This window comes from Poromitra crassiceps (genome assembly GCF_964638095.1).
Source record: "Poromitra crassiceps genome assembly, chromosome: 14".
NCBI classification, from domain to species: domain Eukaryota; kingdom Metazoa; phylum Chordata; class Actinopteri; order Beryciformes; family Melamphaidae; genus Poromitra; species Poromitra crassiceps.
Genome location: NC_139633.1, coordinates 22,382,843 through 22,394,204, shown reverse-complemented (window position 1 = coordinate 22,394,204; position 11,362 = coordinate 22,382,843). Strand labels below are relative to the sequence as shown.

The 11,362-nt window shown below is 45.5% G+C and overlaps 2 protein-coding genes across 2 annotated transcripts in view; both read right to left on the bottom strand.

Annotated features, from left to right (window-relative positions):
- Positions 1–591: 591 nt before the first annotated feature.
- LOC310789072 (protocadherin-15-like) lies at positions 592–5,130 on the bottom strand (the record flags this gene model as incomplete). The annotated part of the gene is made up of 2 exons (XM_083650670.1): positions 592–2,116; positions 5,033–5,130. 2 exons carry the CDS (start codon positions 5,128–5,130, stop codon positions 592–594), a joined length of 1,623 nt encoding a protein of 540 aa, XP_083506796.1.
- Positions 5,131–9,408: 4,278 nt separating this feature from the next.
- LOC310789333 (protocadherin-15-like) overlaps positions 9,409–11,362 on the bottom strand; it is a gene marked incomplete at both ends in the record, with an annotated part of 198,913 nt that continues 196,959 nt past the window's right edge. Inside the window, one exon of the mRNA XM_083650951.1 lies at positions 9,409–9,631. Coding sequence (XP_083507077.1) covers positions 9,409–9,631 — 223 coding nt within the window. The remainder of the gene's footprint in view (positions 9,632–11,362) is intronic.

Sequence of the window (11,362 nt, the reverse complement as noted above, 5' to 3'; positions counted from 1 at the left end):
GTGAATTATGGAGTCAACAAATTCCTTGGATCTCCTTGTTTAATATGATTTATGTCGTTTTCTTTGTGAAGCGTGAGGACTATATTCGATTATGACGTGAAATACCTTACATAATACGACATGATGATCTATCTTTTGAACTATTCTATGAACTCTGATCTGAACTCTATGTACACTTAGGTTGAAATGAAATACTGTTTGACCTTCATCATACTTCTCACCATGATTCAGACATTTCATGTAAAAAACTAGGGAATGACAGCGAGTAAAATAGATATTGATATAGATACAGTATATACAAGCCTACAAGCACATCATACAGTCGTGGCAGAGCTGGCTATAATATTTCTTGGCTCGTGGCACTAAAGATTTTCACACAAAATCTCACATACTGTAAAAAAGGATTTTCCACACCTTAAAATTCTTTGACTTGTCTACAGCATATATAAAATACTATTGATTGTACAAAAAATCTATAGAGTTATTTGCAGAAATGACATGAAAAAACGGGCATGGTGACATAAAAACAAGAAATGATGAGAATATGGAGACAGAGGGATAGGAGTGAGTCAGAAGAGGGATAGGAGTGAGTCAGAACACTGTGGACTGAGGGGAACAGTGTTTGCTGAGTTCGGAAGCAACATTGTTTGGGCTGTCCAAGTTTGACTGGCTTGTCTGCTGAACCTCTGCGGCCATGTTTGTTTGGCTTGTTGTGTTTTCGGGAGCGTTTGATGTGGAGATCAGTGGGAGCACAGAGCTGGAGTCGGCTGCGTTTGGCGCGCTCTGTTCATCAGGAGGATCAGAGCCGGGCAGTTTGTTAGCAGCACCCTCTGATGATTCCTCAGTCACTTGTGGCTTCTTGTTCAATTTGGGCACCTTGTAACTTTTGTCTACTTGGCTGTACATGTTGGCAACGGACCTCTCGATGTCGGCTAGGTTCTGGACGTTTCTCAGGACGCCTTTGAGCTCCTTCTTCCCGCCGTCAGCTGGCAGTGGGGCAGGAGGGGCGGGGTTCTTACGGGCCGAAACGGGCCGAAGCGAGGACGCGGGCGGCAAAGAGGTCGGGACAAACTGGACGGCGGGGCGTGTCGGTTCGCTGGCGGGAGAGAGCGGGGGAGGGAGTGGAGGGGGAGGCGGGGGAGCGACCTGCTTAGTGGGGGGGGGAGGAGGAGGAGGAGGAGCGGGATGGGGGGGACATCGAGGAGGCTCAGGCGGGTAGGAGGGAGCAGGTGGAGGAGAGGGTGTGCTAGGGGGAGGGGACGTGGATGGGGCACGGGGGCGCGGCTGCGGTGGAGGAGGAGGGGCGGGGTTATCGGGAGGGTCCGGTATGATCTCCACGGTGATCTCAACAGGATCCGCGGTCATGTAGCCGCAGAGGCTGGAGTTGAACTTCCTGAGGATCGGTGGAGTCGCCCTCTGGTTGGCCGGGTGGTGCGGCTCGTCTCCCTGGGTAATGATAATCCTGGGGGGAACGTCCCTGCCTGATGACGCGGGGCTGCAGGCGCGCTCCATGATGGAAAGCAGGGTTTCGGAGGTCAGCGCCAGCATGTCAACGCCGTCTCCATCCCTGAGGAGGAGGGGAGAGAAGGAGCCTTGGGGCTCTCTGACCTGCTTGAGGGTCCGTTCCTGTCGGGCCTGCTGCTCAAACTGCCTGGCCTGCTCGCGGACTGACAACTTGCTGTCTGCGCTGTGGCGGCCGCTCGGCTGGAACGTGTCCAAACTCTCCAGCCCCTCCTGGCCTCTCATGCCTGCTTGGAGCATGTGCAGCTCCCACTCCGCTGGCTCCATAACAGCCTGTCTCGGTAGCGGCTCGTAGCCTTGCAGCCCTCCGCCGATGCGGCCGGGCATCGAGTGCGGTGGAGAAAACGGGAAGCGTTTCTGAGATCGGCCTGGCTCCCACGAGAAGATATCGGGACTGCTGGGTCTGCTGCCGTTGTCGTCGTAGACGGGGTTGTGGGTGATGAGCGGTCGGCGGTCGGAAAGGAAGGTCACGTTGCTCCCTGACTTGGGCAGGTTGCGATGCAGTGTCCCGTTGCCGTGGGCTGCAATGGCGCGACTAGCGAAGTCGCTAAGAATCCTCTGGTGGTCGGCCTCCTCAATGAGGGACTTTTTAGCCCTGTCCCGATGAAAAGGTGGAGGAGGAGAAGAAAAAGAGTTGAAACAGGTGGAGAATGGATGCTTAAGGGGAAGCCAAGCCAAGCCAAGGAAAAGGGTGAGGCTAAAGTGGCTATGCTATCATTTGTTCCTTAATCTTCACTTATATGACTCTTAGCATCGTGCATGCTACTCAGATCTGTATAAACAGATTCGACAAAGAAAAGCGATTGGTCAAATAAATAGATGGTTCAACTTTCAACTGTGCTTTACGAGTCTGCAAAGTTGGTCTATACACCAACAGACAGAGATGTATACAAATATTTTGCGGACCTCTTTTTGTAAAAACAAAACAAAAAAGGATTTCAATGCCATACTTAGATAAGCTGCGTCATATGGAATGTTGAACTAATATTTACCAAAGTGACAATTCAAGGCAAATCAAGTGAAAATGGTCTTCCACAAATATTATACGTTTAAGCTAGCAACTGGTTACAATTATTGTCGTTATTGTGTTATAGCCTGTGGTTCAAAACACGATACAAATAGTCCATCGACCTAAACTCTGTCCAATCATAATGGCAACACTAAGAGACAGTGAAATGAAGGTAAGGGCAAAAACAGAGATGGTTTGACAAAGGTAAATGGGGGAGAACTAACAGGGACCACTACTAAAGTGCACTACCTAAATAGGGACTTAGGGAGTTTCATTTATCCTGACTACATGACAGCAACAAGCTTATACTGCAGTCAATTAGAAAGCTACACCAAAATCCTATGGAGATTTGTGCATATGCTCAGCAAAATCTATCAGCAGGATGTAAAACAAGGAGGAATCTCTGCTGTTCCTATATATGCTCTAAGTGCATTTACAGTCAGCATTAGTCCTACAGCATATAGGGACCTCATACATTTGGTGATTACTTACTGCAGTCTGAATCCAGAGAGGGGCAAGGGGGTGGAAATGACGCAGAAGACAGAAACAGACAGATGTAAGAAGAGTAGTGCAAACTACGTTTCTGCTTTTGGAACACTGACAAGTGTTTTAATGGGGTTTGTTTATGGGATCAGCTCCTCTTGTTTCTACTGCTGCTGCCTAGAACATATCCCCAGAATACAATGACAGCGGACCACAATACTATCCCCACGAGAGCTCTCACTCTGCCATGAAATCAAAAGCTTCTGCTCGCTGTTGAGTAGCCTATTGGTCAACATCTGTTGTAAACAGTGCACAGGCCATTTACGGCTCGCCGTAAAAATTCCCAATATCCCTTTTTAACAACAAGCATGAAGTTAGAAGCAGCTTTCAAACGCATTAAATCATAATTACCCAGCACCCCCCCTATTTACCATCGGGACTGTGCAATTTCCAGTCAATCTCGCTTCATCTGAAACCGTTAACATTTCATCGCACATTCGGGGTAGTATTTAACAAGAAAGGTTAAATCCAATTGAGCTAATGACAAACCATTCACAGGACACGAGGAAGCTGATGAAGCATTCAACACGGGTAGTAATAATCATAATAATAAGGGGGGAAAGTCAAAAGTAGCTGATCACAAAATCAATTACCAAGCACGATTGTCTATTCCCAATAAATAAACGACGGTGTCTTTTATGAGCTTAAACAAAGTCTCACCTTGAGAGAGGGGGCCATGCTGGAATGCATTATGCGCTGTAATGGGAAAGGTAAGTGAAGCCCTAATAACGCGCTGAGCGGCAGCAGACATTACTGTGGTTTGCAGAGCACAAAAGTGGATCATGGTTAAGGGAGCTAAGGAGCACGGACAGCCAATGATGCAGGTGCCACTGTGTCTACGGCTCAATAGGGACGACTGCAAAGATCAATACCCACCTAAAGGACTGATAGTGGTCATTTAGGACAAAGCAGTGGTGTGATGCCGAGACATAGATCGTTGGAATAAAGGCAGGAAAATATGCTCAGAAAAGGCAGCAGTGTTATAGCATTCACACTGAGTGAAAGCACAAGTTAGTTCTATTAGAGAGAGCTAGGGCTTTCACAGACTCGTCGACTAACAAAATCACTAGTCGACACTGTGTGCATCATAGTCGACTCATCGTTCATCTGTGGTTTTAGGAATAAACAATATAAGTAAACAAACAATCAATTAAATAAATAAATAAATGGAACGTACATTTGTTTGAACAATCATTTTCTACACGATGCCATGTTAAATAAACTGAATTTAGAGGGTTATTTAGAGACAGAAAGACTCCCATCTATGTCGTTACTGCAGTCAAACAGTCGGTTTGTAAACAGCCTCTCAGAGCCAATCGAGGACTCTGGTATTCCACATGCACCCAGGTTGGTCCCGCCCACTTTACTGGCTGTTTTTGACACAGAGAATTCTTAATTTTTATTGGGTGGGGGGAAAAAGAGATACATCTCCCGTGACTAATCGACTGCTTTTAGGGAGTAGTCCATGACTACTAAAATACAGTAGCCGTGAATGCCCTCTAGAGAGCAGTGGTTCTCAAACTGTTTTGGCTTCAGTACCCCCCCTTCCCCTGTTTTCTGAATCCAAGTACCCCCTTTACCCGACTACAATATATTGCTTAAAAAACTGCAAGAGGAAACTATAGCATATGATGCAATGGATGAATGATAACCTACCTTTTGAAGAATATAACATTACAAAATAAGAAACGGAGTGAAAGAGTTGCAATTAGTGCCTCCTGAGCAGATTTATTTGAACGTTTCATTTATTTTCATTATTTATTCTTACATTTTCCCCTTTCTCTCAAGTACCCCCTGTAGTACCTCCCCATACCCCTAGGGGTAGGCGTACTCCAGTTTGGGAACCACTGCCCTAGAGAGAGGAACCTGCATGGTACCGTACAGGACCTGTTTACGGAGAGAATGGGTTAATCATGGGAGGCAGATAATGAGAGATTGGGGGTTAATTAATTCACTCACATGCTGCTGTCCTCCATCTCTCCATACAGTGGTGTCGTGGGAGGAGGCGGAGCCCTGGCGACTGGAGGTGGAGGTGGCTTGCCTCCTCCAGTCGCCATCTGAATCCTGGCCGTTTTGGAACACTCAGCCTGGAGCCTGTGCAAATTCAAGTGCCATCAGTTTGAGTCACGAAGATCAGGGGGTCCAGTTCACAAGTGACACAAATCAACCCAGAAAGAAAATCGAGCCAACATGCAAGGAGTAATCAACCCAAAATACCAAAACTGAATGAAAGGAATTTAAAAAAAAAGCCAATTGAAAGAATTGATCTGTTATAGATTACGTAGGCCTATATATAAAAAAGTGCCAACTGGTGGTAAAACTATGAATAATGATGTATTCAGTCATTTTGTCAAAACACCAGCAGCTGTGATCTAGATTGGTGAACAAGCAACGAGTGCATGAGGCTATGACTGTAACTCCAAATCTGAAGGTTCTTTCAATATACCAATTTTGAAGGTTGCCGAAAACAAAATTAAAAAGTTAGCCATAATTCTCTGTGATGGTGATTGCCTGTAATCGACTTACAGAATGATGGACGCCAGCCAAAAAAAGTGATTATCGATGCTTGTTTTTGTTTAGATTTAGACTATGATTTGCTTTGTGCATTTTGGAGGTTGTGACAGTACATTCAATGAGAGTCAAGCTTTTATAAACTTGTACTGTACTAATATGTGGCGTTGGAAGGGCAGCGGTGAGTGCAAGGATTCTAAAAGCCTTGTTGACAGTGACTTTGGGTTGATTTTGCATAACATTTCATCAGATGTTCCAGATGAAGATTTATGATTGATTTATTAGAAAGAATGTTAAAATACATATACAGCTGTACCACGCAGTACATCCATTAAAACCATTCTGACGAGGATAAAACACAAGAAAGTCAGCAGACTTATTTCCATTGTGGTCCTCCATTGGCAAACAAGATGAGCAACAAGCAGAAAGATAGGTGCAAAACAGCAGAAAACATACATAGAAAAACAACACAAATTGGCGATACGTTTAAACCAAAGAAGAATACCAAGAAACGCATTAAAAGGCTAGTCTGGATACCTAAGCGGAGAGCCACTTTCACAAGGACATCATTCTGCATAATAATGACTGTAAACAAGCCGGCATGCAGCAAGAAGAACCACTGTTGCATTCTGTCATTATAGTTAAGGCAAGTCATTTCAAAAGGGCAGCAGTAGCCGACATGCAGTTTTCCCATCATCTTCACACAGTCTGCTCGTCGACTTAAAATGAATAATGAAGATGTGATAAAACACACACACACACACACACACACACACACACACACACACACACACACACACACACACACACACACACACATACACACACACACACACACACACACACACACACACACACACTTCATGCATTTGAAAGAGTGATCATTTATAATACATGAAGGAGAATAATTACTTACGTTTTGAATCTGATGGAAGGATTTTGATGCAGAGAGAGAGAGAGAGAGAGCGAGTGAGAGAGAGAGAGAGAGAGAAAGAGAGGGGGGAGGACACAAAAAATGTTGAATAATTAGAGAGATAATTAGATAGATAATTAGATACTGTAGAGGTGCTTTGAGTCCAACTCGCCGCAAGGTTATTTAATGTTGTGTGTCCTTTTGAGAAACACGCCGCTATCCGCGAAATAATGTACGGTACTAATTAATTACTCATGCAATACCTTTCAACATACTCAGACAACAGAGAGACTGTGGATACAATGCTGTATCAAAATAAGAGAAAAAATATATATATCATATTCCCCTCCATCTCCCATCGCAAAGTATGATAAAATGTTTTATCAAAATAAGAGAAAAAAACCTTATCATATTCTCCTCCATCTCCCATTGCAAAGTATATGATAAAATGCTGTATCAAAAATAAGAGAAAAAAAACATTCTCCTCCATCTCCCATCGCAGCGTATGAGGCACTCAAGCCTCAATCGATGACTGCAGGCTACATGCAAAAGCAGCCGTTGCTTCTTTCTTGAGTGCGTCTTTGAAACTTATAGCATCATCTTACTTCTAGAATAAGGCGGCCCGGCCGTGGAACACAATTGCTCGAGTGACATCACCGATTACATCAATGATGTCATCACAATTGCTCGAGTGACATCACCGATAACATCACTGATGACATCACAATTGCTTGAGTGACATCACTGATGACATCACAATTGTTCAAGGGGGATCACTGGTCACATCACAATTGCTCACATAGACAGAGTGACATCACTGATGAAATCGGTTCGATCCAGAGAAACTCCGGTTGAGCGTGCAACATGAGTTGGTGTGAGTTTGGTCACAAAAAAGTGCACCCATGGCACATCTTCCCCTGAGTCTCCACCCTAGAAATTAGTGCGTGCACATGATATTGAAACATAAATTTATATACTTGGTGAGATTTGTAATCGTTGATAACACATGCTAGTTAACACAAGCTTCTGTGGTGTGACAAACAAAACATGTATTTTTGGTTTCCAGGGATGTGAGAGTGGACATGTTGGACAGGCAGAAATTACCCTTATTCCTTATGTATATATATTATGTATATATATATCATTTAACTTCACCAAAGATATTTCACAACATCAACACCATCTGCTATGACCGTGTGTGTGTTCCATCCAATGTCACCATTAACATGCTCTGCTGTGGATTTTGTGTGCGTTTGCGTGGGACCAATCCACCCATCTGCTGTAAATAAACATGGAGCAGACATCAGTGTTTATGTAACCCTCGCTGCATACCAACGACTAGAGGGCAGAATACGCCTGCATGCTTGACTTGCATCACTTTATGACCCCCACCTACATGTACCAGACAGGCACTTTATGACCCCCACCTACATGTACCAGACAGACACTTTATGACCCCCACCTACATGTACCAGACAGACACTTTATGACCCCCACCTACATGTACCAGACAGACACTTTATGACCCCCACCTACATGTACCAGACAGACACTTTATGACCCCCACCTACATGTACCAGACAGACACTTTATGACCCCCACCTACATGTACCAGACAGACACTTTATGACCCCCACCTACATGTACCAGACAGACACTTTATGACCCCCACCTACATGTACCAGACAGACACTTTATGACCCCACCTACATGTACCAGACAGACACTTATGACCCCCACCTACATGTACCAGACAGACACTTTATGACCCCCACCTACATGTACCAGACAGACACTTTATGACCCCCACCTACATGTACCAGACACTTTATGAAACCCACCTACATGTACCAGACAGGAGATGAGCCTGGCTCACCAATCAGCAAGACAGGATACAACGAGAGGCATCATATTTGCATAGGAATTTGTTGTGAAGTAGATTCTGTGTGTGTGTGTGTGTGTGTGTGTGTGTGTGTGTGTGTGTGTGTGTGTGTGAGTGTGAGAGAGAGAGAGAGAGAGAGCTTAGAGGGGAGAGAGAGAGCATTGTTTATTGTGAGTGTGGTGGGCAGAGATTAGGTAGTGTGAAGACGCACTGTGACCGTCACAATTGGCTGTAGATGTTTGTCACAAACGAGTGTTAATTAATCTGCTTTCACAGAGTATGAGCAGGCAGATTAGCCCAGCAGAGTGCACAGTCTGCATGTCTAATGAGAGAGAGTGAGACAGAGATAAGGAGAGAGAGAGAGAGAGTGAGACAGTGAGAGGAGGAGAGAGAGAGAGAGAGAGTGAGACGGGAGAGAGAGCGAGACAGAGAGAGATGGAGAGAGAGCGAGACAGAGAGAGATGGAGAGAGAGAGCGAGACAGAGAGAAGGGGAGAGAGAGCGCGAGCGAGCGATGCTCTCGTTTAATCTTAAATACGACAATTAGCATTTGAGCAAAGTCCACAGATCGTTGTTGTTTGCAGTTATTCTAGCTCTATCCTAATATAACCTGCGTTGTGTTGACTTGCACTTGCAGCAACCCATGTTAGGGGCTTGCCCAGGGGTGGAGCGGGATTCGATCCGTCGACCTCCCACTTCCAAAGTGCACACGCTAACCACTACGCCAAGACAGCTAGCTCCCTTGGCGGAGCTGATTAACGGGCCTTTATACTGGGGAGTGAGTTTAATCAACCCACTGGCTACCACTCGGGACTCACGATTCGGTTACACAAACAATGTCTTCCAACATTCACATCTTTTGTCTAAGGAGCAAAATGCTTTAACAATAAAAAAAAAAGTAGCAGGAAGTGTAACTCAATATCTCCCAAGACAAGAGTCTGCTTCATTCAAATGTATGTCCCTCTTAATTCCCTGACAACCAATAAAGGACGATTACAGAGCACACGGATTATTACTATGGCAAGAGCACTCACTGTTTGTAGGTAACCATGACGATGAGGATGGCAGGGATGCAACAGAGGATGATGATGATGGCGAGGGCCAGGAGCGCCCCCTCCGTGTAGCCCACGGCCTGCGCCGCCTTCTTCACGCTCGCCACGATGTCCGGCGAGCGGATCCTCAGGATGCGTCCGCCCGGACCCAGGTGTGGCTGGAACTCCTTGTTGATATCCAGCAGCTTCCCATCCAGAAACCTACCATACATAGTGAACAAGGAGAATGGATACAATAAAAAAAAAAAAAGTAATAACCCTAACCCTAACAAATAAATAAACAAATAAATAAAAGCTCAGCGTAACCCTTCTTTGGGGAGAATTGTCATTCATATTCATACAGTGTTTCAGTGGCAGAAATGAAGCAGCATTTGCATCAATATTGTAGTCAAATGTACCATATGTATATAAGAATCCATTCAATGAAAAAAAAGAAAATTGTCATGAAAATAACCATTAATTAAAAAGCAACTCTCAAACATCTGGCATGGGGAAAGGGTGAGAACATTGCCACTTGCGATTACTGTCATTTTCGTCCTCCTATAGGTGAGTAACGGAGTGGAGACGGAGGTCATTAACTGGCCTCTCTGGCAATCTATCCTCTGGAGACATCATACAGCAGAGAGCACTGATACAGCAGAGAGCGCTGGATTCAAGGTGGCATAAGGACGCTCTATAATGCAACATCCCCCCCCCCCTTCCCAGCCCAAGTCTCTCACATCTCTTTCTCCTTCGCTCCCGTTCCCCCTTGTGATCTGACAGCAAAGCCGCAGAAATACAACACGCAATTACCCTGTAACACTGTGAAGACATGCACTGACTATACAAGCAGCTTTCTCCTCTACTGTAGATGAGCTTCCCAACACCCACACATTGTATCAGTAGGGCGATTCTGCTTAAAGCAGGGATGGAGCAAAAGCCTCTTTGAAAATTAGCAACAGCTCTCTCAAAAGCTGCCAGTTGGCCAACGCTTTCTGGCTCCGCCTGAAAGAGGACGCGTTTTTTTTTACGACAAAAGTGCCATTCAAAAAAACAAAACAAATCAAGGTTGGTGCTCTTCTATTGGTCAAGGACAGGGAGGTCATGTTTACAGATGACTCCAGCGTGCAAGCAAAGCACCTCTAAATGTAGTTTGCTGCAGAGGAGGATGACCAGATGAAGGCGAACGCAAAAGATGAACGCAAATAGTCTCACGCGGTCAGACCCACCGTCGACGTCAGCGAGCTTCCAGCGACGGACGGTCTGAATCACAAGTCTCTGAATCACAAGTCTCTGAATCACGAGAGCCTTTCCGGCGCTCCGTCCAAGATGCTGGAAGAGAAATCTGGTTGGCTGGGCTGTGACGGACGTTACGTCCTACAGCGCCTCCTACAGCGCGCCTCCCATATTACAGTCCGACAAGGAAACGCGTTCAGTGGAACGAACGCCGCGAAAAAGTCGTGTTTGATACATGACTTGGGTGGAAATAATCGTAGTTTATCTCTATTGTCCGCACTGAATGATTTGGAGCAAAGAAGGCAGCCAAAGTTTGCAGTTGTAGGTCAGCGTGGTGGCGTTTGAGCCATTTCAATGAATAAAGTTGATGTTTTCACCCGGGGTCTGTTTACTGTAGCTGTTGCACACATTCTGAATGCACTGCCCACGAGGTCAATTCATTATGTCTGTGTCAGGCATCCTTTTTTTGTCTTGGGGGGGCAGGTGTTAACCACTTTTGAGAGTTGTGCTGCAGACATAGATATCATGGCTGCCACTGTGAGACTAGCACACACATGGAGAGCAAAGGGGGGCTGCTCAGTACGGGGTGTTTCCTACAGAGTGGTACCTCTCATATTGTAGGGGGGGGGGGTTGGTTGGTAAGATGACTGTAGCGCCTGAGGTCCTGTCAGAGGGTACATGAGATGACTGTAGTGCCTGAGGTCTGTCAGAGGGTAC